The sequence below is a fragment of the Apteryx mantelli genome, chromosome 8 (assembly GCF_036417845.1).
Source record: "Apteryx mantelli isolate bAptMan1 chromosome 8, bAptMan1.hap1, whole genome shotgun sequence".
NCBI classification, from domain to species: Eukaryota; Metazoa; Chordata; class Aves; order Apterygiformes; family Apterygidae; genus Apteryx; species Apteryx mantelli.
In genome coordinates, this window is record NC_089985.1 from 38,594,451 (window position 1) to 38,620,752 (window position 26,302).

Genomic DNA, 26,302 nt, shown 5'->3' on the forward strand with positions numbered 1-26,302 from the left:
TTTTTTTTTCTTTTTTTGAATCTTTTCTATCAAAAACGATGAAATGTCTTTTGTGCTCTTTAAACTGCACCAATGTTATCTAGGCATGACTTTCAGTTTTGTATGGATTGACACCAAAAGCACCAGACTGGTAGTTTGTTCCCCCTTCCCTTCTCTTACTCACTGGCATAATTTCCATCCAGCAAAGATTTTTCAAAAATAAGGAAGGAAAAGGGCTTCCTGTACAAGCTTCCTGTGAATCCTATCCAGATATAAAAGACTTGTGTAAAAGCTTGGCAGGCAATCCCAGCATATGCCACTTAGTGATTTCCTTATTTTATGCTATCATTCTGTGTACAGCAGATGAATCTGGAAATCAAAATAATTTTCATTCATTTTCAAATAAGAAATCTTAAATGGTAAATTTCCTATCTGTATTTAACACCCACATTTTAAATTAAAAGTTTTGAATACTGACAGCATTAGTCATAGGAAATCCTGTATGAACATCCAGCACTTAAGTTGGACCTTCCCCTAGATCATGCCATAGAAGGAGTTTACAGAAAAACATTCTGTTACTCCTAAATAGTTCATCTGATTTTAACCCTTTACATGCCATTGTATCTTGAATGACAGTGCTTTTGCCTATAGCCCATTTTCTTGTGATCAAAATGGTACTGAAAAACTACATATTTAAATACTAAGGTTTTCTATATTTTATTAATGTACCAATAGGATTCTGTAGATACATATGCGTACATACATGCAGGCAGACACGCACACACACACACCCCCCTAATAGTCTTCAGTGTATAGTATTCAGAAGAAAATTTACTCGAATAAAAAATACTGCTTAGAATATTCTATTGGATATCCAGGAAGCAAGTGCTTCTAATAGCAGGATGTAGAATTTCTTTATAGGTTGGATATACAGGGTGAATTCTCATAGCAAATTATTATATTATTATATACAGTGCAAGTATTTTAAAATATATGGTACCAAAAAAAAAAAAAAAAAAGTCCACAGGAGCACAGTAAGAGCTCCGACATGATTTTTCCTGGGTGCAGTTGAGCTGGTTAACCTGTTACCTTTTCCACCCCTCTGCCCACTGCTGCGCCTGGAGACCCAGCAGTAGGCTCGGGTAGGCGTATCTAGCTCGGCCTTTCTACAGCACGGTGCACTGGCATGGGCTACTGCCACCAGTGTGCCGGCTCATGGATTTGGCAGTAGAGACGTGGTCACCAATCCTCATCTGCAGCCGTTGAGAAAGGTGGCAACAACTGTCAAGCAACATAATAAGCAACTGGAAGAGGTCAAATTCGAAGTTAAGTGTATCAACTTACATAGAACATGGATCACAGTTTGTTCTCTGTCTTACTTCTAGAGATATATTCTGTCTTGGTAAAAAGTGAGGCAAAAGAGCAAGGCACCGCGGGGACGGCGATTTACATGCACCTTAAATGCTATCGGAATAGTCTGTGAAAGGCAGTGGGACTACTACCGTGCTCAGTTAAGTTTACTGGACCAGAACTTCAGTGCCAGTAGTATGTTATTACCTTGAAAAACAGACTCATACCATGAGGTTGAGAAGTCAAATATATTAATATTCACTTATTAATTATCAGCTTCAACAAAACTGTACAGCTCAGTAAAAATGGAACGCTAGAAAAGGCAACACGATAACTTTGTAAATTAAACCGTAACATGGAAGAGACATAAAAGTAAGATATACAGCTTTATGGCACACAATCATTTTCACGTTACATGGGTGAAACAACTTTGAAGTTGCTGAAGTTTTTTTGTACATAATTTAAAAGGAATCATCCCACAACAGATGTTAAATCTCCCATTAAAGAATCCTAGTTTTCCTAGTGGGAAAAACCTGCACATGTTGAGTTACACATTGTCTAACAGCTGGCTTAAAGTAAGGTCTCAGATTTAACAAAGGAAGCTCAGAGCATGAAGTGTCAATTAATATCTAAATTCAAGATGAGGATGAGGGTTGTGATCTTGGACATGACAAGCATACATTAGCAAATAAACTTAAAGAATCATAGTCTTTTGTAATGCTGTGGATCCTTTTATGCTACTTTAGTTTTAGATCAAAATATAGTTTAATATAGCACTGTTCATAGGCGAGGGGTTTCAGATTATGCAAATACTGATAGATGACAATAAAAGAAATAGTAAGTTATTAAAGTTTCTTGGTATTTGAGAGCTCTGGTTCTGTTCTGATTCTTCTGATGAATTTAAACAGCCTTTGATATATTTTGGGAGCTTCATCGTTATAAATAACCATTTCTGATTGTAGTCAAAAGTGAACATTTTTATTGGCTACATGGAGAGCTTCAGTTTGTTTTTAACCTATACTTATTAAAGTTCTCGTTTTGAACTATTAGACATTTTATAAACTCATAGAGTGATTTAAATCGGAGTATAGATCTTCATGAAGATCCAAACCAGAAGGAGGATTTAGGCCAAGATACAGTTCTCTGGTTTGGATTTTTGTTGTTGTTGTTTATTGTTTATTTTTTGTTTGTTTATTTTAAACCAAGACCTGGCCTGTTTGGATAGGAGAGAATTCAGTTCAGTATTTCTCTTCTGCACCATAGAGCCTTCTTTCAGTGTTCCCCATCACCAGCAGTTGTGGGAAATTTTGTGGGGGACCGTGAAGCAGCTTCTCATGTAAACCTATAGCTGGAATTTGAACTCAAATTCATCACTCTTCTGATATTGTCTGATGTGATGTCAGCTGAACTCTAGAAACACTGAGGAGTCTGGATTTATTTTTGTATGTTAATTTTTAGGTCTTGATTATTCCTGCTTCTATACTGTTGTACAAAACAAGGAGCTTTTTTTTTTTTCATGCTTTTAGATCATTACTCCCACCATAGCTACTAGACCCTCCCTCAAGAGGAAGGGAAGGGATGAGATTGTCGGTACTGTGCTTTTCACAGATTGATGGGTCTGCACTTGTATGGCTTTGCTGCACATTGTATTCCCAAAGGGGATAACATCAGCTTTTCCTCCTTCGATCAGATTGTGGACCTGTCGAAACATATAGAAGTAAATTTCAGGAGAGAATACCATAAAAAAGGCTGCAGAAAATCAGAAAATACTGTTCTTAAACCAAGGTGCTGGTGTTCCTGATTCGCAACAGCTTTGGCAATTCAGTTGTGTTTAACAGAAAAGGAGTAGCTTCATAAGTTTTTTCCTTCCTTGATCTCAGTATTTGTTTCTTTTGTCACCCCACCTTGTCATTGTCACCTTTAGCATTTGATCGAAAGTATAACTGGCTATGTTAGTAGCAAATAAATGTTATAGATACTAACTGTAGGAGCATTTCATTAACCAAATGCTACAGTCAACCCACATGCACATAACCACGGAAGCTACAGTAGTTAACATTAAGTTAAGAAGCAAGCCTTTCTGATATTGCCAGCCTGGCATTTCCTGTCCAGTAAAAACACAGAAGCAATTCTGCACATAGGAATGATGACAGTGAATAGAGGGGGCCAAGGAAATAGCTTGAAATTGATTTTGGATGTGCTGGTATATTTTGCAAGTAAATTCAAAACAGATATGGAAGCCAACATAAGGAGCATGTGCAGGGAATTCCATTTATAAGACTTTGAACAGTAACCTCACTGCCCTCTTAAATCATTTTATATATATATGCATAAAGTTGCTCATCTAACAAAAACAGTTTCATTAGCAGGTATGCGAAGGACTCACACTTCTCATTCAAGTTAATAGGTGCATGAAAAATGTTCACTGTGAAAATCAAGCCACTTTTTACAGGGTTTGCCCATATGGGAAGTTGAGCTTGTTTAACCAAAAGTGTGAATTCAAATTATGCTAGTAAAACTGGTGTAAAATCTGCCTGGTCATTTGTGCAGTGTAGTTGCAATTGGGAAGAATGGGTTTAAGAGTTCTCACTTGATCTCTGGTAATTGGAAGATTGCTAGTGAGCATTTGTTTCAGAAGATGCCACAACCCTCCTGCTTCTGCCTGCACTTAAGTTCCACCCCTTCTTCTGCCCCCCATCGTTTCGACTGTTTGTGGAGCTGTGTAGTTTACCAAATAAGGGAAAGCGATGCAGATTAAATGAAGGTTTTTTGCTTTTTGGCTGGGTTATTTCTAAACTATCAGTGTCCTGCAATATTCCAAAAAGTTGTACCAGCACAAATGAGGGAGTGGAAAAGAAGAGGCAAAGGAGGAGGGGAAAGGGTGGCTGCTTAGGCTGGCACTGATGTAAACAAAAAAAAAAAAAAAAGAAAATGCTTACACTCGTCAAAGCTGAGCTTCCTAAAACTTGGAGGCTGCTCTAAATGTCAGTGCTGGCCTGGCAGCTGCAGTAGTTGAAGCAGTGGTGGCCAACTGTTCAGCTACTGCAGTCCACAATCTGGCATATAAACTTAAGCTGCTTTATTGGTAGATTCTTAAAACACCACAGCTAAAGCTACTCAAGGTCATGCAGCAAGGCCCCAAGTTGAATCAAAATCAGTGAAATAAGAACACACATATTTTTATACCAGTTTAAAATAATCAGTTTTAAAGAGCTATACCAGTGTAACTTTTTCGTGAAGATAAAAGTGAGTTTTGGATCTATTCAGACTCCTGATGAAGAATAAAGTCTTTTCAGAGAAAATATTTTGCCCTTGCTTATTTGCTTTATTTCTACTCTGGAAATTCTGCCATCCGTTTCCCCACATAAGTAGAAAATGATTTTTAAGCATGTTTTCTTTCCAGTATTTTTCAGTGGTCTGCTTTCCAGAACTAGTGTTTATTTCCAGCATCTTTAGGAATCGTACTACTTTTTGGTAACTGTCAAGAAGTAATTTAAAGAAGAATCACATCTGTGAACCTTATTGTTACTTTTGCAAAATTGCACAGAAGTGAAAGTTGTCAGTAACGGTGAAGCTCAGTCAGGGGCACTTCCCTGACCATACTAAGCTTAGGTGGTTTGGGCAGAGCAGAAGTGGGAAAGAACATTCAAAAGTCTCTAACCAAGCGAATGTGTTAAAAGCCCAGACGCATCTGCATAGAGAAGACCAGCCTGCTTTTTCACAGGTCGCAGCCGTACCGGCTGATGTCGTAGGAAGTCAGATAAAGATGTGCTGCTTCCTCCGGTGCTCCATTACAAAGGTGCTGGTTAGAAATTTCTGCTTCAAGAAAGAATCTGGACAAAGACCACTAAATTCTGCCTGGTTTCTTTCAGTTAAAGAAGGAAAGATTGTTGGTAACTTTTCAAAAGCTAGCGTTGGTTCCTAACCTTGCTGCAGTCTAACTGTAAACTCTTGTACTGTCAGTTTGGTAGTCAGCTATGCTTACTGTATAGCTTTATATAGTTTTATGTAATTTTGCATATAAAAGCACTTTGTTAAATATGTAGAATACATATTTAGAAATATTTCATCTGGTTCAGTCAGGAAGCGGAAAGAATGGGCAAGCAAAACCAAACAAGAAAACTGCACAATAGGGGTCATATCTTCATCAGGACCCAGACACCAGTGGAGGGTTCATTATATGCCTTGCCTTTAATGACTTCTTACAAAGAGTTTTGAACAGTTAATGTTTGGGGATTCTTTAATGTTTGTGTAATTAAACAATAGCGTACTTTGTGTATGTGATGCAGTAGAGGAAAACTTTGCATACAGGAACTTCTCTATCGCTAGCACCTGGTGGATGTTTGCAGAACTCTTTTTAAGTGAAAGGAAGTGTCACCTGTTTCTAATCAGGTAATCACTGTAGCCTGGTTTCAGTCTATCTGACTGAAGGCACTGAAGTTAAAAGAGCAGTCAGGTTAGCTATAGACACTTCCTCTTAGCAATTTAGTTCACCTGAATCACTCTCTGAAGATGCCTGTGCTTTTCTGTTAACTGTTAAGAGAACTGGTGGTGCCTCCTAGCCTGGATACCTTGATTAGGTGACAAGTTAAAATAAATAAATCCAGGCAAGTGTCTTGAAAGTGTTACGGCATCACTTAAAAAGGAACATTCTGCGCTTGACTTCTCAAGATAAAACAACCAGAATTTGCAAGGTGGGTGCAGAAGCTTAGGATTTTGACCACTGTTAAATGTTCTGAAACTGCTTTTAGACAGAAATGGATATGACCTTTTTATGCATGCCAGGATACTTTGATTTGTGGTCACACAGAGGTCACCAACTTTGAAAATCTCATTGCTTGAAACAAATAGGCTCCAATTTTGGTAATGCTAGGCCATGCTTTTAAAACTACCAGTAATCATTAAATGGGGATTCAAAACTTAAGTCATCCTTTTTCAATATGCCTGCTCTGTGAATCGCTTTGTGATTTTTCAATAGCAGCATTTGTTTGTTTATACCTGCATGATGCATGTTTTCATGACCTCTTATCTGAGACATAAGAGGCATGACAGCTGCAGCCATCCCCGCTAATTCAGCGTCCCGGATGAGAAAATTTCAAAAAATAGCGATGGACCCTTTGGGCTTTCAATCCTCTGTTAGTGTCCCCTCAAATAGCTCTGGTTAGTCCATGATAAAATGATACAGGATCTTCCTACTCATTGCAGTAATTATTTTAAGAATCCAGTGAAGCTGTTAAAATTAATCTTTTTTGCACCATTTGCATGATGACTGGCTTCATCTGAAGGCAAAACTTTTCTGACTAGCGCACTATCTGACCGAAAGCTCCTGTGCGGGCATCGGTGCCATTCGGTCCATGACTGTTTGCTTTTTAGCTCCATCTGCTGGAATTGTCTCTGTCCTGTTTCTTACATCTTTGGTGTTACGCTGATGGGTTTGACAGGCAATTGGCTCAAATTTAGAAGAGAACAAGGACCACAGTTCACAGTTTGGAGGTGTTTCTAGCAAGTTGCTGGTCCTTTTGTTGCCTAAAAATTGCCTGGAGAGTACAAACTCAAAACACAAAATAATCCTCAAGTTTAAGGAAAACAAGTATTTGTTCTTCCTCTGATTCTGTTTACAAAGTTAGTTTATAGGTATCTTTACAGGTTTGGATTAATCAGATCGGGTCCTGACCTATCAAGTTCTGTCTTACCTATGATTTCAAAAATAGGTTACTCACTTTATTCATTTTTCTGAAATTTTTGGTTTTTACCCTAATATCTGTTGTTACCTTATAACTAAGAAAATGAGCAGTTTTCAGTATTTAATTAACACTTTAAAAATCCATGCTTTACCACATGTAACTGTTTCTAGTATTTCAGAATATTTAAGGACAGAAGCGCCCATGATGAATATCTGATTTGACTTTTGTAGTTCCATTGTTCCTTAGCAAAATGTACTGAGAAGAATAATAGGCAAAATGGGAAAAGAGGGCCCTGCTGCACAAAAGCTCTCTAAAATTGTTTAAGTTGTTTGAGGCTTTCACGGTAAATTATATGATTACTTTCTACCAGTTTCCTGTAAGAAGGAGCAGTTCTGTTCAGAGACTATATTACGATGTTCATGTCAACAATAATGTATACATGTAGAATTAGGATTGTCCTCAGTCCTTGGGTGCAGACACTGGCAGCGCATATAGCTCTAAAGAACAAGCACTTTTCCTCTGCAATAATCACCTTCTCAGAAAACAATCTACCTACATTTTGAAAATTTTTTTTTTCTTTTATTTGGAAGGTTAATACCACTTTCCTTCTCCCTGTCCCCCAGAGCTAATGCTAGATGTTACTAAGGTATGGTCTGTTTCATAATGAGTTTGGGTATATTATTATTTTAACTATTATTTCCTTGCTGTCCATCTACCTATTATGTAATATTTTGTGTTTGCTCGTGTTGTAATTTTTTTCTTTTTTTTTTTTTTCTGTATAGCAAATTTTGACTAGACTGTTTTTAGTTTCTTGGTGTGGGTAAATCTATGCTGTTATGCCTAAGTCTTGGGAATACGAATAGGGAGGAAAAGCTGGAGAACAGAGAACACACTAGTCTTGGAATTAAAGACAAGTCTCTTCCCCCCCCCCCCCCCCCCAGTGTTGTCTCATGCTTCTTCTGGAAGTGGTGCGTCTTACTCCACGGCGCACTGCGTAGATGTGCACGCTTGTACCAGCCTGAGCTGGTCCCCAGCAGCCCGTTGCTGTAGAGCAGTGCTGCCCAAGCTAACGAACCCGGAGTCTTGGCGAGGTTTATTCACTCGGGCAGAGACTGTGCTGATGCAGCTGTCGAACTTCCAGTTTTGCCACTGGTTCAGGCTCCACGCTGCACCGTGCAGTGTACGTGTGTGCTATATGGAGCTACAGCAACGCTCTGTGTAAGTTAGATTCCTCGCTTCCTGCAGCGTTGTGGGGATAAATTCGTTAATACGTATGCAGAGACGAACTATACTGGAAAGCCTGTATACTTTTTTGGAAAGTAATTATTATAATGGATTCCCTAGGCTTCTGCATGGAACAAAACTGTCAGGCTACTTTTCGCATAGGTTGAGAGGGATATTGTTTGTATTTCATGACAGTTTCCTATAAAATGGAAAGATAGCGAAGGCATCTCTTCATCAATAGACCTCAGCGTTAAGCAGGTGTGTGCTACCCTTACAGCAGTGTTTAACAGTGCCATGTTTTGAGGTCAATGTTTTCTAGGCTTAAGCGGACTTAGGTAATTCAAGGATGGAGGCCTCTTAGTAACTGTTACTGTGTTCCGAGAGTGAAAATGGCTAGTTTGTAACTTTATTCCCCACTGTAGAATAAGTTAGATTGTTGCTGTCCTCTCTGTAACGACAAGTTGTTTAGATTAAATCTTTTCAGTGAGTAATCATGGTCAAACCCCCATTGTAGCTCACTTGAATTCAGGGGGTAAAAGTGTGAGGGGTTTGTTTTTACTACAGACCCAAATTCTAATTAATATTTCTGAAACCCGAACATGTTGTTCTGATTAAAGGCTCTTTGCCTAGGCATTTCTGTGTAGCCTGCCCTGTTGGAAACCCTGCCTTTTTCTGACTTCACTTCCTGAATCCGTTGACAACACTCACAGCCAAACAAAATACATGTTCACAATACTGTTATTTGCAAAATATTCCCTTGTGAGTACAGCTGGGGCAACAAAACGCAAGTTTCTCTCTAAATCTCAAAGAGAACTGACTATTCCTTATAGAAGTAAGGCACATCATGCATTAGGCAATTTTAATCTCTACAGTTAAGTAAGTGTTAAATCTTTGCATTTCACCACATATAAATGCATGCGTGTCTTTCATTACTGACATGCTTATTGATCACTCAGTGATCTAGTAATACACTAAGCGTGCTGAATTTTAATCTGCGCCGAAGCGAACCAGATAGTAACAGGCTCATAGCCCACCAAGCTGTTTACAAAACAGGTGGAGGTAGTAGGTGGAGGTAGTAAAAACTTGCTTTGCTTGTGCTGTCTGAGGCCTGATCTCCAAGCGGGATATGGGATACGCAGAAGGTCTGGCGCTATTTCACCCTAGTGAAACTGCGTAGCTGGCACTAACTGCTGTCTTGGTTGATGGTAGATTTTCCGATATGGTCACCAGTATGTCTTGAACCAGATGGCAACAAGTGCCTCGTGTCACAGGAACAAACCCATCACACGATGCCTTATCTAGCAGCGCTGTCGCTCAGTAACTTTTTTGCCTGTGCTACAGAATCTCATAGTTGAGAGAGAAAACGTAACTGCAGTACTAAATGTGTGTATATGCATATTAGCATAGGGTGGAGCAGACTGTCACTCAGCTGTATTTAATTAACATAGTATTTTATATAATGTATTTATTTTTTTACGTAATTAGGTGATTAAGCAAAATGCTTGCTAGTAACATCTGTTCCATAACCCAGCACTGCTGAGAGTTAAACTTGCACCTTTGCAGGTAATTAATCTCCTTGCCCTGCTTATTTTGCTAGTTGGCGCTTGCTAAATCCCTGTAAAACCACACCCAGCAGTGCTGTGTATTATCCCTCTGTCTATTCCTACATATGGTCAAAATCAACTTACCTTCCGGGTTGCTGACATCAGCAAAATGTTCTCTTGGCAAACTACAGTATCCTCCTAGTAACCCTTTGTTTGGTTAGTGTTATTACCATCATATGCCTCTGACAGCAGCAGACAGCATCTAAACAGTGCCTATCTTGATACTCGCATTATTATGTGGAAGGATATTACCATATTATTATGTTTTAAACATTAAAACAGCCCCTCGTGATAAAATCCATGTGCTATGGGCAAAAAGTTCTGTCAGAGGAAATGCACTTCGATGCTTCCCTTAAGGAACTGATCTCTTGACCCACATTAGTTGGAAGTTTCAGGGTATCATTTTGATAACAGTAAATGTAAATATATACAGCTACACAGTCATCTTATGAAGTGACCTCAAGCAAGACTGTCACTTCAATTAAATTTATGTTTATCCATATTTTAATTAAAGGAAAAAAGAAATTTTTAAGGCTGCCTACTCTAAAAAGTTAATATGGTTACTTCATTAATAATAATGTATTATTAGTATTTTCTGCCTCTCTTTTGATGGTATCTTTCTCCTCTTAGCTGTTTGCCTCTAAATATCAAGCAGGAAAACATCTGGTCTTCCTTCAAATATAGGCATATTAAATGAATTGGGTGCAGTGTGTTGAAAATTTTGGAAACAATTTTTTCCCACTGAAAAGTTTAGTATGCTTCTAAGGTAGATGTTGTCATTGCATTAAAAAAGATTAAATAAGTTTTTTTTTTTTTTCCTTTTATGAGAAGTGACAGAAAAGCTGTTATCGTAACTCTTTTCATTTGCCATTAGGTAACTTAGCCTAAGTAAACTTAGGTAAACTTAGACCCAGTTTTTCTATTGGTAAAAACTTTAGAGCCTGGAGGAACATCTGAAAGGGAAAGGAATTCGGGATAGGGAAGGGGTTATGGAATTATTTTACTGTGACAACAGCATTGTCTTAAATATTAACAGACAAGGATCAGCTCTTACCTAGGAAGAAACAGGCAGGAATAAAATTGAATACTTCAAATTTTTAAAAGCTACAGCATGTTCTTTTAAAAAAAAAATAAAAATCCAACCTCCCAACCCTCTTGCCTTACATATGTTGTTAAGGGCATTAGTTTAATAAAAAGCAGCCAGTTACAGTTCAGACTGCTACAGCATGGGGCAATTTCATGCAGTGGTAGTTGACCCTTCTCCAACCTGCTTAACTTTAGAGAGCTGATTTAAACTGGCCCACTAGATTATGGCAAGCAGTCTAATCAAGTTAAGATGCTGAACTACAACATAGTGAAGATTGAAAAAGTTATATTCCTTTAAGGATCAGGATGTTGTTTCTCCCTCTATTCCTCACACATTCTCCAGGACATGCCTGTAGTTATAGAATAAGTTTAACATAATCCCTACCCTTTTGAGTTTAGAATAAAGGGTATTTTCCTGACTCAGGTACTAGCAAAAAAAGTGTGAGGGGGAAATGCATTTTAATTATTTTATTTTCTTAAATATAATAGAACCTTCTAGACTTTTTCCAGAAACAGAAACATTAAAAAAATTATACTTTATTACAAACAGTAAACTCAGAGTGCTAAAAAAAGGAAGAAAAAAGCCTCTTATTTACAAACAATACTGGGCAGTGCCCAAATAAACAACATAAAAATAACTTACAAAGTCATGAAGTAGTTTATTGACATTAATCAACTTTCATAAAATAAAATAAAAAAAGATATGTACATACACAATTTACTTGAAGGCAGGCAGAATAGTTTGTTTTTGTTGTTGTTGATCAGCCTCCCACAAACCTCCCTCCCACTTTTTTTTTTTTCTTAAGGAATACTACAGAAAGCAATCTACAGTTTCTATTGCAGTTTAACCTTTAATACTGAATGATCATCGAATGTTAGGTCCATGCAGGTCTTGGTCAATGTTAAACGAAGATCTGACATCTCATCTGAGCAGGAACAGCACTTCTTGGAGTGGTGCTGACTGCTTCACTACTAACTCAAGCTGAAGGCTTGCCAGTCTTTCCACACATGCGCTTTGCAGAGCACAGGCAGGACTCAACCTTTCAGCTTTTACCATTAGCTTTATGTATCTGCCACTTTTGGTTTTCTGTTTAGTTCTACCACGGTATCATAGTTCTTATTCAAGTCAGTCTCTTCAAAAAGTTTGCAACTGTTGTGTTAGCATTAGCTGGCACCCGCTGTTGACATGGTTCATGACCTTCTGCTTTAGCTGTGCAACCTGTTCTCTGAGCATGTTGGCAGTGGATGCCAGCTCTGAGTTCTGGGCTTTCAAAGTTTTCACTTTTTCTTCCAACCTGGCAATCCTTTCCAACTTCCTTTTCCGGCATTTGGATGCTGCAATTCTGTTTCTCATGCGTTTTCTCTCAGCTTTGATTCTCTCCTGTGACTCCATGTCAATAGGGGATAGGGGAGGTGTTTCCCCTGGCATTTCAGGTACAGTCTGAGGTTCTTCTTTTAAAGCCTGAAGCCTGGGATGCTGCACTGGCATCTGGGGGTTTATGTGATGTTGAGGTGCGTAGCCCATGCTGTTTGCATTGTAGTTAGGCGCAGAGTTGAGCGCGTTGGGGTTGAAGTTGCTGAGATTGGCGTACACCGGAGGCTCACTGTGCAAATTAGTATTGAAACTACTATTGCCAGCCATAGAAGACACAGGTGCCATGCCACTGTTAACAGGTTGAGCAGCAGAGGTAACGCTGGGCAAGGTGTTCTGGTTGTGTAGTTCGGCTAGAGCTCTCACAAAGCCTTCAGCGAACCCCTCTTGCTCGTCAGTAACGTTTTTGGGGCAGAGGAACTGCGTCGGGGTCGGAGTGGTGGTGATTAACCCGTTGCTGGACTGGATGATGAGCCTTTCCAGCTCGGGCGACGCCAGTTTGAGGAGCCCGACATCGGGGGAGGTGAGGATATCTGCGTTCTTGTTCCGCAGGTGAGGCTTGAGGTTGCTGGAAGGGTCGGACAGGTTCAGAGTCATGCTCTGCTTCAGCACTTTGGGGTTATTATATCCATAGCCGCCGCTCTCCGGCGGCACGAAGGTAGCGTTTAGGGCATCCTCGTAGAAAGTAGGTTCCATCTTTGCAGTCATAGAACACAGTCCGCGGAGTTGTACCCGAGTCGCGGTCAGCGCAGAGAAGCCGCTCGGCCGCCGCTCGCGCCCCGCTCAGAGGAAGTCGGCGTTAGCGCGGCTGCCTCGGGCTCCGCGGCCCGGCCGCGCGCGCAGCCCGGCTCGCCGCCGCGTCTCGCCGGGGCGCGGGCGGGCTGCTGCCTCCTGCCTGCTGCCTCCCGCCGCCGCGCCGCGCAGGGGGCCCGCCTGGCCCCGCGGGGCTGGGGAGGGCCGGGGCAGTGCCGCGGGGCGCCTCGCCGCCCTCCTCCGCCGCCGCCGCACGGGACGGGACGCGCCGCCGCCACAAGTTGCCACAAGTACTTCCCCGGCCGCGGGAGCTCCCTCGCCGCTCGCTCGCTCGCTCTCTCTCTCTCTCTCTCTCCCTCGCTCCCCTCGGCGGAGCCGCCGCCGCCGCCGGCCGTGCCGTGCTGTGCCGAGCCCGGCTCTGCGCTGCGCTGCTGCCCGCCCCGCGCGCTCTGAGCCCTGTCCCGGCGTGGAGCCTTCACTTATCAGCGACCGGGAACCCGCTAAAAATAGCCCATGATGTCACCCCGCGGGCTCCCCATTGGCTGCCGCCGCATCTCCCGGGGGAGGCGGGCCGCTGGCCCGGCCTGTTGCATATCAACCGGTCTCCATAGCCACCCCGCCCCTAGAAGCTTCTCAGCGCCGGCGCGGGGCCTTGTGGGATGAGGTAATGCTGGCGGCGGCTCGGGGCATTGTGGGCTGACGTATTGTTTTGAATATCTGGTTACCCGCTCCCAGAGCTCGCGCCGGGTTGGACGGCGGCGGGCGGGGCGGGGGCGCCTCCTTAACGGCCAGGTACCAACCGCCGCCCGGAGGGGGGCGGCGGGCGCGTATCCACCTACCCGCCGCGCCGGAGCCGCCGCCGTTGAAACGCCGCTTTTCTTCTACTTTTTGGGTTTGTTTTTTTTTTGTCTCGGCGGCGGGGTGAGGGCGGGCCGCCGCTCTGCCGTGCGGCGGCGGGGCCCCTGGCCGCGGCCGCGGCCTCCCCCGCCGGGTGGTACGGCCCTTAAGGTGGCGCTCCCGGCGCTCCGCGGGAGCGTGGCGGGGGGGGGGGGGCGGGGGAAGCCTCACGTGATTTCCCCTGCTCCCCGCCGTCCCCGCGCCCGTGCGCCTTCCAGGCAGGGCCGGGGGCGGCGCCCGCGCCGAGGCGGCCGCGCGCGGGGCCGCGGAGGGCACAAACCGCCGCGGGGCGGCCCCCGCCCACGCGCCCGCGGCGCTCCCCGCCGCGGCCCAGCGCCTCGGCCCGCCCTGCCGGCGCGGAGGGGCGCCCCGGGGCCGCGCCGCCGCCGCCGCCGCCTCCGCTGGGCCGCGCCGGGCCCCGCCGCCTCCTGGCTCTGGCCTTGGCCCTGTCGGGAGCCCTGCCGCGGCGGGGCGGGGCGGGGCGGGCGGCCGTCGGGGGCCTCCCGGAGGGGCTCCTCTGGCCCCGGCGCGCCCGGCGGGAAGGGGGGGGGGGGGCGTCCTGCGGCCCGGCCGGCCCCGCGCCCTGCCCGCCGCTAGCCCCGGGGCTCGGTTATGCGCCGTTTGTCTAATAGCTCGCGATGGCCCCGGGCACGCAAATAAGGGCGCGATTGCCCTTAACCGGCGGTGTCTGCTCCCGGGCTCAGGGCTTGCCGGGAAAATAGAGGGACCAAGGAAGGAAAAAAAGCAGGAAAAAACCTGATTCCAGATGGGCTTCTCTAAACTCATCCTCCAAGGGGAGGGGACAACGACAGCCTAATTTTAGAAAGAGTGTCCTAATATTGCTGTGGAAGTACAGGTTGGTTAGGAGGGAAAAAAAAACGAAACAAAAACTGGAGTTGAAGAGCCCTAATCAAGGAGCCTCAAGTCCACGCTGACGTGCTCTTCTCAGAGCAACAGATGGCTAATACCTAGTTTATTGTAACTAGTCCATGATAGACTTGCGTGCGTTAGTTTAGTGTATGCCCCTAATAAAAGGGTGTGCCACACTGCCTGAATTCATTTTCCTGACCTTCCCCCTCCTCACCCTGCCACACACCCTCTTCTCTTTGGGAGCTGTGAATTTGTAAAAGCTGACATGCAGCCACCTCTGGGATAAAGTGCCGTGGCTGTTTAAGGATGGAGGGGGACTGAAGAGGTGTACTATCTCGCGCTGTGAGTGGAGCGACAGTTCCTTACACTTCTAACACAAAAGTTTTCTGTTGTGGAGTGCTCCAGCCCTTTACTCCATTGCAGAACGTGGTCTACAGCATTGAATCACTTTTTATGATATGTAAAGCCAACAAACCTATGTGTAGGTTTGAAAATATACTCTCAAATTCTGTCGTATTTTTTCCTAGACATAATGACATAATTACCAGTTACAGTATAGAAACAACAATGAAACGAACAGAAACAAAAGCAGCTGTGAAATAAAAGTGAACGTATAACTCCACTGTTCTTATGTTATTGCTCTTCATTTTTCTTCTCTGTTTTCCCCTCGTGTTCCCACCTGATTTCAGTCAGGATGTACATTTGACCACATGGCCGGCACTGGTGTTACTTTGTAAACTAATTGGCATTATGCAAACAACAGTTGCAGTTCTTAGTACATTTGTATTAACAATCCACAGCATGAAACGCAAAGTTTGCTCGTGAGTTAGTGGCCTTCTGTGTGCTGTTGGTATACATGCTGCCTTCACATAGGCCGTGTGTCTGTGTTGCAGGTTGCTCGAAACTACTCAGCTACCACTGTAGTTTCAGCTGCATGCTGTTCTGCAAAACAACATGAATTGCCGCATATGCATAAGAATATCTCTTAAATTCATTAATGCAGTGAATGTTAGAAGCAGTTATTTCGCTCCTTTTTAATCTTTGTGTAGAAGATAAATGGAGGCCAGTCGTTGACTCTTCTGACACAGGAACCAAGGGGGCATCAAATGAAAGTGGCAGGTGGCAGGTTCAGAACAAACCAGCAAGATTTCTCCACAAAATGCGTATTAAGCTCTGGAGCTCCTTGGCACACTAAAGATTTCATGGGTTTAAAAGTGATTAGATGAATTCACAGAAGAAAAATCCCTTAAGGGCTCTTGAATACAATAAATCTCTGGTTCTGGAAACCCCAAAGCTGCAAATGACTCGTGTCTGTGCGAGCATCCTGAGGCAAAACTGCTGTGTGCTTGCCCTGATTTTATGCTTCTTTAGGTATCCACTGCTGGCTGCTGTCAGAGATAGGGTATCGAGTTGGACCTGATAGGGCTGTCCTTACATTCTTGCTGCCTTAAAGCTCCCCGCTGAGATATACCGTGAATGATCCCCCTCTGTTGTGTCAGGGTACAATTTTGATGTTTATAAAGGGCTTGTCTGTGCAAGGAAGAAATTCTGGAGAACGGTAAGACAGGAATTTTAAGTAGTTTGTTGTGTGGAGGTTTTTTTATTATGAAATAAGAATGATTTTTAAATTAAGCTGAAAAGGTTTTTTTTTTTTTTTTTTTCTGGCTTCTGTTACATAGAAAACCCATGCAAATCATTTGCTTTGATCAGTTTTCTGTATAGACAAATAATACTAATTAAGTTCATTCCAATGAATTGCTGATATATTTAATTTGTCACAGTTCTGTCTTTTTGGTTTATGTTTTTGTTTTTTCCTGTAAGTCTGTTTTGTCCTAGAAAGCCAAATCCAGACTACGAATCAGGAATATGGTTGGTGTAGCTTTAACCACTCTATATTAATATTTTTTTTTGTGTAATCTGGAAAAACTACTCCCTTATGGTTGGTCCAGTTCAGCCCCACCAATGTCAATGCAAGTTTTTCATTAGCTTCAGTGAGCGTTGGATTGGGATGGACGTACTCACTTAAGTCATTTAATTCCTTTTTCTTTTTTTTTTTTTTCCCCCCCCACCTATTTTAGTTTTTGACTTCCTTCCTTTTACAAAGGTGGAGTTTCGGGACTAGACATTCCAGTTTGCTAGGACGTGTTGCTGCTGAGGCCTGTAGCTATGGGGGACACCCATCAGTCCACTCATTAGGTTAATTGCTACTCACTTAGGGGTTATTTGGTCCAGGCCGGCAACAGACAGTCAAGCCGGTCATAAAGGTTGTGCGTAGCAGGAAGGCTCTGGAATCAAAGACAAATTGACGTTGCTGTTTGTTCCGAGGGGATTTTCTACCTCTTTGAGTCTAATGTAGGAATGATAGGTGACCCGGTGCCTAGCTGAAGACAGAAGTCTCGGCTTAGATTTTGGCCAAGCGCCAAGTTTACCATTTGAGATCCACGGAGCGGCACAGATCACAAAACAAAAGTAGGCCCTGTGAATGTAGAGGCAGTGATCCTTCGTGGCCACCAGGCAAGGAGCTGGGAATTCTGGTGACTAGGCTCCTCATTTATTAAACAGCTATTACTTTAGGGCCTTTTCCCTCTTTCCAGGTGTCCTTAAGTAAATATACCTTTAGTAGAATGAAAGAACACTTACCAACCCATTTATAAACCATAGCCATTTACATGTCTCAATAAACTAGCTTGTGGGTAGGGACTGGGAATTAACTATATATCTCTGTTGATGTGAGAAGCAGATGCTTTGACCAGCAGTAATGTAGATTTTGATTTATAAAGTTCTCTAATCGATCAATACAAGACTGACTGAGGCAATCAGATAATCTGAATAATTAAATGGCTTTTCAGGGACAAATTAAAATTTCTCATACATATCACATCCGTCTAAATTATATTTGGTGTTCAGGAATAAATGGATTGTTTGTTTTGTTTCAGTATTGTTACATGAATGCTTTGGGCTTATTTTCTTGACCACTTGTAAAAAGATAAATGGTAGTTTCTACTCTTTTCATAAAGGAAACAGTGCTAACAGTTGTTTTCATGCAGTGCTTTTTTTTTTTTTTTTTTTTTTAACTTAAACATATTACAATGTCTTGCTTTCCCCCTCACTGGAGATATTTCCACAATATGTTTATTACTTAGACAATTCCCCTTTTTTTTTTTTTTCCCCCCTCACTTCATGCTTTCAGATGCGCTATCCTATTTCACTACTGCACAGAGTGAGTGAGACTGGGAACCAGTGGATCTTCTCAATGCTGCTTTTCAGTTGTTTGAGGAATTACTATAGAACAGGTTCCCCAAACTGAGAGATGCAAGAGTTTGCAGAGTGGGAAGGAGCAAGCACGTTTCTTTTATATCCTATATTGGCACATACTAAACGAAGCTGGGAGTCAGAGGGCAAAAATAGCAGGGTTTCCTTGGGGTGAGTGGAAGGAAAATACTTTGCAGAACATCTGGTGCTCCTGCTCTCAGGTCCTTCCCAGCTCCTCAACATATGTTTTCATAGTCTGTTCAGATTCATCTACGTCTGCATCACTGCTAAAAGAGGTGCCACATCCTCTACTGCCAGCTTTGGGTTTCCATGGCCTTGCTTTTTGCTCCCACTAGGACTCATGTAGCCAGGTAGAGATCCAAGGACTGGATCTGACTGAAAGCTGAGCTGAAATAAAAAAAAAAAATTAGAGGATACAAGGGGAGGGGTAGGAATGTATAGGCCAGGGGAAGAGAGGGCTCTGAACTTGAGGTGAAGGGCACTGAAACCAGATCTGTAAAACAAGACCGAACAGTAGTCCTGAGCTAGTCTTCAGTCTGCACATGAAAAAGGCTCTTCAGAACTACCAGCACTTGTAAATGAGTATCATGTCCATCTCCTCCACCCTCAATTAGTCATCGCATAACCAAGCTATACGCATTTAGTCCTTTTCATCTTTCTTCTTGTCAAGCCCTTTAGCCTGTCCCCCTCACCTACTCATCCCACCAATCATTTTAATTAATCTCTGAATTTCTTTGAAACTAGTAGTTTGTGGAATGGAGGAAAATGAGTAGGTTAGAGAGACAAGATTGTGAATGATGGAGGTGGGGCAAAGTTAGGAGGCTTTGCAAGACCTGTTGGGTTACCTCTGGGGCAGGACAGCAACCTGGACTGTAAACACAGAGAAAGAGTGCAGAAGTAAGGAAGGAACCACTAAAAATATATATTTCTTTTCCTTTTTTAAGAATGCTGTCTGCACAATTGAAACACAGAATGAAAGATTTTATATGATCGTCTCTAAAATGGATAGAATGATCTTATGTTTTTCCAATAGTTGTTTTACTAGATTACTCACTGTCAATTTTTCCTATTCCCAGCTAGCTTTATAGAGGATTTTGATGGTCACTGCTAGTGCTGAGAAATATTTTTTTCAAATGATTAGTGAACTATATTTTTTGGTTTTGAAAGAACTGTACATATTGCATATTTCTGATCAAAAAATTGATTGAATCACAGAATCACAGAATCGCTGAGGTTGGAAGGGACCTCTGGAGATCATCTAGTCCAACCCCCCTGCTCAAGCAGGGTCACCTAGAGCACATTGCACAGGAAGCATTGAATAGAAGTTAACCATACTGCTTAGAGATGAGTCTGAAAGGGACCCTGGGGTGTTGCTCCCCATGCTTTTTAGGCTGTTACAAATCTAAATGTCACACTGTTAATGTCTCTCTGTTCATTATTTTTATACCATAGCATACCCAGTGCTCTGAGAATCAGAGTTGGGCAAAGTCCCCGTCCTGTGGAGCTTCCGATCGGAAAAATCCTCTATACACAAACAAGGCTGGCAGAATAGCAGTTGATCCACAGCGGGAGCCCAGAGAATGAGGTGGGTTTGAAGGTAAGCTCTAAAGGAGGCACTGGAGGACATGTGGCATATGGGAAGCAGACGGCTGTGTTCAGCCTCGTGAGCTGGCAGTGAGAAAAAATGGTAACATACAAACAGAAACATGCAAACTCCGAGGGCTGGGGAGGCAGATGAGCACCTTGGATGAAGAGATACTGTGTTTGAGGACAGAGATCCCAGATATTACTGAGATGCACTTCCACTGCAGGAAGCTGAAGTTAGCTGACAGTCTGATGTTCCCATAAACACATATTAAAGTACGCAGTGACAGCAAAATACATTGATTTATGATTGTCGATTGTGACTGTAAGCCTCAGAGAAGCTATTTAACCATTGAGGGCCCTTGATAAAATAACTCTGTTTTGATTATGGTCTTAGAATGGATACAAAATGCTTGGGTTTTTAATTAATAAACAATCTGGCATCCTATCAAAGTTGACACCTCACTCTATCTTAGCAGCTGTTGGAACAGTAGGTTCCTGGCAACCTGGAATAAAGCCGTGACTGCAACAAGAGAAGCAAAGGAAACGAGCCTGCATGAGACCAAAAACACTAGTGTAAAGCACCATAGAGCTTAGGGGTTTCCAATGAGAAATCAAACTTTCCTTCTCTATGCTATGGGTTCGGGCTTAGATGTAGACAGTGAGTTTCTGTTATGGGATATCACTAGTGGTTGGTGGCTGACAGATGTAAGGACACCTATCTGAATTTGAGTAATGGTTTTGGTTCTGCCAGTAGTAGCAATAAACAGAGAAGGCATTGAGCAGTGAAAGTACGTCCTGCAGATTGCTCCTTCCCAGGAATTATAGCGGCAGAGCCTGTGGGGAAGTTTACAGAGTGCCTGCTCATGTAATTCAAATGGAAACATTCACTCTGGATGACAGTCATTTGTGTTGGAGTCATGGTGTGGGAGCAGGAAGGGTTGCCAAATAACTAAGGAAGGCATTGTAGGGAGAAAAGGGCATGGCCTAGGTGAGATGATACCCAAAAGCATAAGCACAGCTAGAGACTTCAGTTTTGTACAAGAGGCTGCTAAACTGCTGCTCTTCCTCGCTCCCAGGTGATGAATAAACAGCCTGGCCTTGATCACAGCTGACTTATCAGCACACCTGCGTAGCTGCTCCTCACTGCATGAGCCATCCCCGTCCCCTCACAGGCTGGGCATATCCTGTTCTGGTCCACAGCAGCCCCGTAGAGCTTGCACAGCAGAAGAACCAAGCTAGCTGAAACTTTCAAAATTGCTGTTGTTTCTTCCCTTCTTCAGCAACAACTGTGGGTAGTTGCAGACCCTGCGGTGCCTGTATGTTCCCTCCTTCCCAAAGGGAGGTAGAGATGGAAAATTCTATCCAAGATCAGTATTGATCCCTCCCTGAGATATTGTTTTGCACAATAGGTTTGGGAGCACAGTTCACATACGTACTAGAGGAAGTACTCCATGAACAACAGGCGGTGTGTTTGGCTGACACATTGGTCAGTTCACAGGACTATTTACACAGCCTGTTGAGAACGTGCAAAATATATAAAAGGCATAACATTTGAATGTATTAGGAACAAGTTGGTGAGATCAAGAAACAATTTTAGGATAAAAGGACAATAAGCAAAGGCCTAAGGGCTGGGATGCCTGCTAGTTGAAATTCAGCTTTTCTTTTAAGGGAGCACAAATAGAAAGACATTCCAAAAATGGCTTTGCAGTATTTAGAGGTCTGGGTACCCGTTGTAATGTGAACATATTTGCTGAGGCTTCTGTTCAGCTAAGAATGGTCTGTGGACTCAGGTAGGTCGTGTGAGAGAGGTTAAGCACGTGTGTTGTAAGAGCTAATGGTACAACCTAGCCTTGTTCTATATAAGCACGTTTTGTGCTAATGTTTTCCAGCTATTGCGTTCCTTACAGTCAGTATAGGAAAAGGTGTGTGACTGGCAAGTCTGCAAGTCCAGACAAAGGTGTTTTGGGTGTGGATGCTTACAGCCTATTGCCAGGTGCTTCAAATAGGCATTTATGTCAAAGATCTGAGGTCAATTCAATGATAGCCAATTTCAGTCCTAGATGATTATATAAATATTAATAAGAACAGTGGTTTGTTTCATGTTTATTTTATTGATCTGGAAAATATCTACCTAACCCTGCAGTGGTGGTGGTGGTGAATGACCTTAAGTCACTTTTGCTTCTCTGTGCCTTGGTTTCCCTGCCTATAAAATGGGCATAATGAGGCTGAGGTCCTAGTAAAGTAGGAAGATCTATGGAAAAAGATGCTATAGCAATGCTATGAGCTAATTTTATTAATGAAAAAATAGCCTTAAGAAAAAAAAAGGTACAGAAAAGGAATGGAATTTCATCTGGAAGAAGACTTCAGATTATCTAAGTTCTTATTAGTATAAAATATTTGTTACTGCCCCCATTTGCTTTTAGGATATCAACCATTGACATTTTTATTGGTTCATCAGCCTTGTAATGCGTTTTGAAGCTGTCCCAGGACTGTGCAGAGTCTACACTGGCACTCAGATTTATGCCATTTTCACTCTCTGGTCACTGCTTGACATTTTGACTAGATATCATCCTGTTGCTATGGGTCAGCTCTGTTTTGAGGGTTTTTGTTCTTTGCATTTAGAGTCTGTGCTGTGAGAGGCGCTCACAATGATTTGCAGTTGTTAATGTCAAAAATATTGTGTGGTAGGAAGTAGTACACGTCCCTTTCACAGGAGGGGAAGCTGAGGCACAGGCATTGAATCTTCTCCAGAATCACACAGATAGCTTCTTGGAAGCTAGGAAAAAGTCCCAATGCTTGTCCAATACTTGGACAACAAAATGTCATGTGAAACAGAGGAACTCTTCTGCATTATACACCCCTTGGGGAAGAGGACGTGTACAACAGCCACTCCTTCCTCATATGACTGGGTATTGCTGGTTGTGGGGAGGTGAAGCCCCCTTGGCCACCTCCACCCAATAAATTTGCACCTATGCTTTCTTGCATGTTTCTACATGTATGAATATTTTGAAATGCTATGCATACAGCAATAATTTTTAAGAAAACCAAAGAATGTTTTTTAACAGATGTAAATCAGCACAACGTAGTTCCGCAAGTACTTTTGGGCTAGCATTGCTGACAAAAGAGGCAGTCCTGCCCTCTTCCTGCTCCCACACTGTCCCCTCCCTTGTGCTGACACAACCATGAGGTGAACCGTATTGGGAAATATATCCAGTTCAAATCTATCCCAGGAAAAAACTGAACGGCTGGGGAAGGAGAGATTTGCTTCTTTCCAGAGTGTCACCAGCATATCACCAGTTAAGTCCTTGTGGCACCACCAGGTTAGTGGGATTCAGTGGTCTCCATTACAGTCAGGAGCTTCATCCGTTTGCCCCAACAGCTTCTGGCTAAAAGAGAGTTACGCTGCAGCTGGAAACTCAATCAAGTGAGTTTCAAAACATTTCATTCATATGTGGTCCTCAGTTGATTCTTAATACACCTTTACTATAGTCAGTAATGCTTCGTAAGCCTGTCAACATCGCAGTCAAACAAAGGCTAGTCTCAAGACTTTGTGTTGTGTAAATAAACCTTGTGCCTAGCAGGGTGTCACTGAGTTAATGTAAAGCCTGTGAAAAGGGGAGGGCGTGGGAGCAGCATGCCAGTGTTAACATTCTGCTTTCTGCGCAGGATTGCGACAGGATTGCAACAGCCCAGCCTATCTGAGCCACTGCACGTACTGTAAACACGTCTCTGCACTTGAATTTGATATGGGTGGTGATAGAACAATATACCTTTCTGGGAAGTGATAGTGGAAGGCAAGGCTTCATTTTAAGGAAATTCTCAATAAGCATATAGGAGTTTTCTTCATAGAAGGCTGATGCTTTCCAGGTGGCCCGCCAGGCAGCCAAACAAAGGAAACATGTATGGCAACATTCACTAAAGGGTTAAGGTTTCAGGGTGAGGAAGGGGAATGCAGAAAATTCCATGAACTTTAATAGTTATGCTTATATCTTCTGCGTAGCTCTGACTCCTTTTTTGTTTTTCACAGATCTGTAATCAAGGCCCAATTGACAGGAATAGCCACACTGGTAAAAATACACAACAGTTTTTGAACCAAACTGCATTTAATTTGCAAAGCTGTCTGGAAAAGTGCATATCCAGGGTATGCTTTTTGAGGCATAATAGGAAGTTTTAGCAAAGGACAAGCTATCTTTTAGAAAGTTTTTGTCAAGCAAGTGCTTTTCTGTTGGTTTCAAAATCCTCTGTTGCTTTTAGTAGGATGATTTTTTTCCCCCCAAAGAGGATACAAACCAGAAGAAACATTTCAGTAGAGCTTACTGCCGCTCCCCCTTTCTCTCCCTCCTCCCTACTCCCCCGAACACTGGGAGTTCTCAAAAATATTTTAGTATCCTGGAGATGAAAAGCAATGTCTTTAATTTGTATTTGTCTTGTAATAGCTTTGGCTTTCACCGCCTTGTCCTCCCCTGGATGGAGAGTGCATGTGTGCGCACTCCCTCTGATGTTGTTTGTATGCTCACTGTCAGGTTCAATAAGCAGTTTCTTAGCGTGGCACCTTCCCATGTGAAGAAGATGTTTCCAGGTCTTGTCTTAGCTCCTGCTTCCCCCATGCAAAGTGACTCGATGGAGCATAGCTGGGAAGAGCAGAAATAAATACTGGCGCCGTCAGTAAATCTTAGTTGATAAATGGAAATTAACTCCAGAACCTCATGAATCTACTGGCAGCATAAATGTAGGGCAGCTGTTTACACAGCATTTTATAGGTGTTCCAGTTAGGCAGGTTTTGCATAGTGCCTATTTAAAGTTTAGGCATTTTATTAATAGTGTGTCTGAAAAAGTTTAGAACTATAGTGCACTAAGGCACCTCTTAGGTAACATTAAAAAGGATGTGGTAATCTGTTTCGGGATTCTCTGCGTAAATAGGGATATTACTAAAGCAAATTAAGATAAAATGTAAATGTAAATAATTGCTCCTGAAACAAAGAAAACCTGGCAAGCAGCCAGATAGAAATTAGAAATTTAATTAGTTTTATACCACAGGTCCAAATCTTACTGGTGGAATCTTGGGTCTATTCAGTAAATGGCAAACCCCTTGTTAACTCCAGTAGGACCAAGAATTTCCCCTTCATGAATGGATATATATGGGTAAAATTTCCCAGCGTGTATAAACATGCTATATAAGTGACCAGATTGTCACAGATTTGAGTTGGAGATACTTTCATTTTCAGTATCTCCAGTAGAGCTCCTTTTTGCAAGACGAGGAGCGTTAACTCTTGTGTCTGAGCCAAAATTCCAACCTAAGCAGAATGTACTCATCTAAATTTCCCTTTTGGTTTCATTTGGACAAGGTATTCTTTGGTGTAGTGTTGCTGTGTACTGTTACAGCAGTTGCCGTGTCGGGAGCTTGTGAATGCGCCTGCATGGAAGAGGTTACATAAAAACTGGAGCATTATAATCTCAGAGAAACCCCTGAGTGTGATGTTTGAGAAGAAAAAAAGATTAGGGAAAACACATCAAAGAGCCTCAGTGAGAGTCCTAAAAGGAAAAATACTGATTATATTTGTTTTGATTTTTGTCTTGCATGAAATAAAAGATGTGTGGTGTGTCCTAGGTCACCACCCGAAGGGGTGTGCACTTAAAGACAACAGAATCAGACTCCAAGACTTCTATGTGGTTTATTTTGGTTGCAGGGCTGGGGAGATAAGATATAATTGTACCATATACACAGTGGTGCTATCAATCTGATAGATTATGCTTCCCATACACCTCTGACCACCTTGCCTACTCTCTGCCTGCTAATGTGTTTCTAGCAGGATAGCTCCTAGCTTTCTGACCTTTCAAGAAACTTTCAACTACAGTTTTTTTTAACAGTCGCAAAAATGTTTTTCTTTCTCCAAATGTGCAATTCTTCCCTCTAATGAAACTAGTCAGAGACTAGCATGAAATGGGTGATATTGATTACTAAATCTTATGCTAGTTCAGGTTCAATAAATTGTGACTCTTAGGGGCTAAAAATTGTTTAGATTTCCATTAAAGATGTGGGAATAAGAGTAGACATTTATTGATAGTCCTGGTAGTTCACACTCCACCAAATTTTAATACTGTTATTTCAGAACAATGTTAGATTCATTTTTGTAAGTTTATTAGACTTGCTCTGCTCTGGGAACCATGTTAGTAAAGGTTTGAACTAATAAAATATGCAAAATATGGTTTTAGGAATCTCCTTTAATGTGGAAAGGAGAAAAAGGTTTTAGTTGGTTATAGCAAATCCAGTAAGGGAGCTGTTTACTTAACACTCTCACAGTTATTTTTTAATGTGCCCTTTCAGAGGTTTTCAGCTGGGTTTAGTTGACGTGGACTAACATATTAAATAATGTTTTCTACTGATACATGTTTTTCAGCTGTTACTCTGACTTTCGTAGTTGCGGTCTTCTTCTCTCTGGCATGCTGGTGCACTAGATCCCAAGAAAGTAAAGTGACGGAACAGGACATTGGAAGTAGAGGAATACGTGATATAACTCCAATAGACATTTAGAATTCAGGTAGGAAGGTTGCATCTAAATATGTTTTTCTGTGGAAATATCTGGCTTATGTAAATTGATGTGTCAGTAAGATTACAGATGCTT

General features: G+C 42.4%; 2 protein-coding genes across 2 annotated transcripts in view; one reads left to right on the plus strand and one right to left on the minus strand.

The window, feature by feature from the left end:
- Positions 1-11,566: 11,566 nt before the first annotated feature.
- Positions 11,567-13,126, minus strand: JUN (Jun proto-oncogene, AP-1 transcription factor subunit). Its single transcript, XM_013954768.2, has one exon. It carries the CDS (start codon positions 13,005-13,007, stop codon positions 12,063-12,065), a length of 945 nt encoding a protein of 314 aa, XP_013810222.2. The 5' UTR covers positions 13,008-13,126; the 3' UTR covers positions 11,567-12,062.
- A 468-nt stretch (positions 13,127-13,594) lies between these two features.
- The window catches only part of FGGY (FGGY carbohydrate kinase domain containing), a 312,847-nt gene continuing 300,139 nt past the window's right edge, over positions 13,595-26,302 (plus strand). The window contains exons 1-3 of the mRNA XM_067301318.1: positions 13,595-13,716; positions 19,545-19,689; positions 26,078-26,218. The gene's annotated coding sequence lies outside the window, so the exon portion shown is untranslated. The remainder of the gene's footprint in view (positions 13,717-19,544; positions 19,690-26,077; positions 26,219-26,302) is intronic.

What these genes read in the sequence shown, in the direction of transcription:
- JUN (XM_013954768.2), bottom strand. Translation starts at nt 13,007, where the DNA reads ATGACTGCAAAGATGGAACCTACTTTCTACGAGGATGCCCTAAACGCT.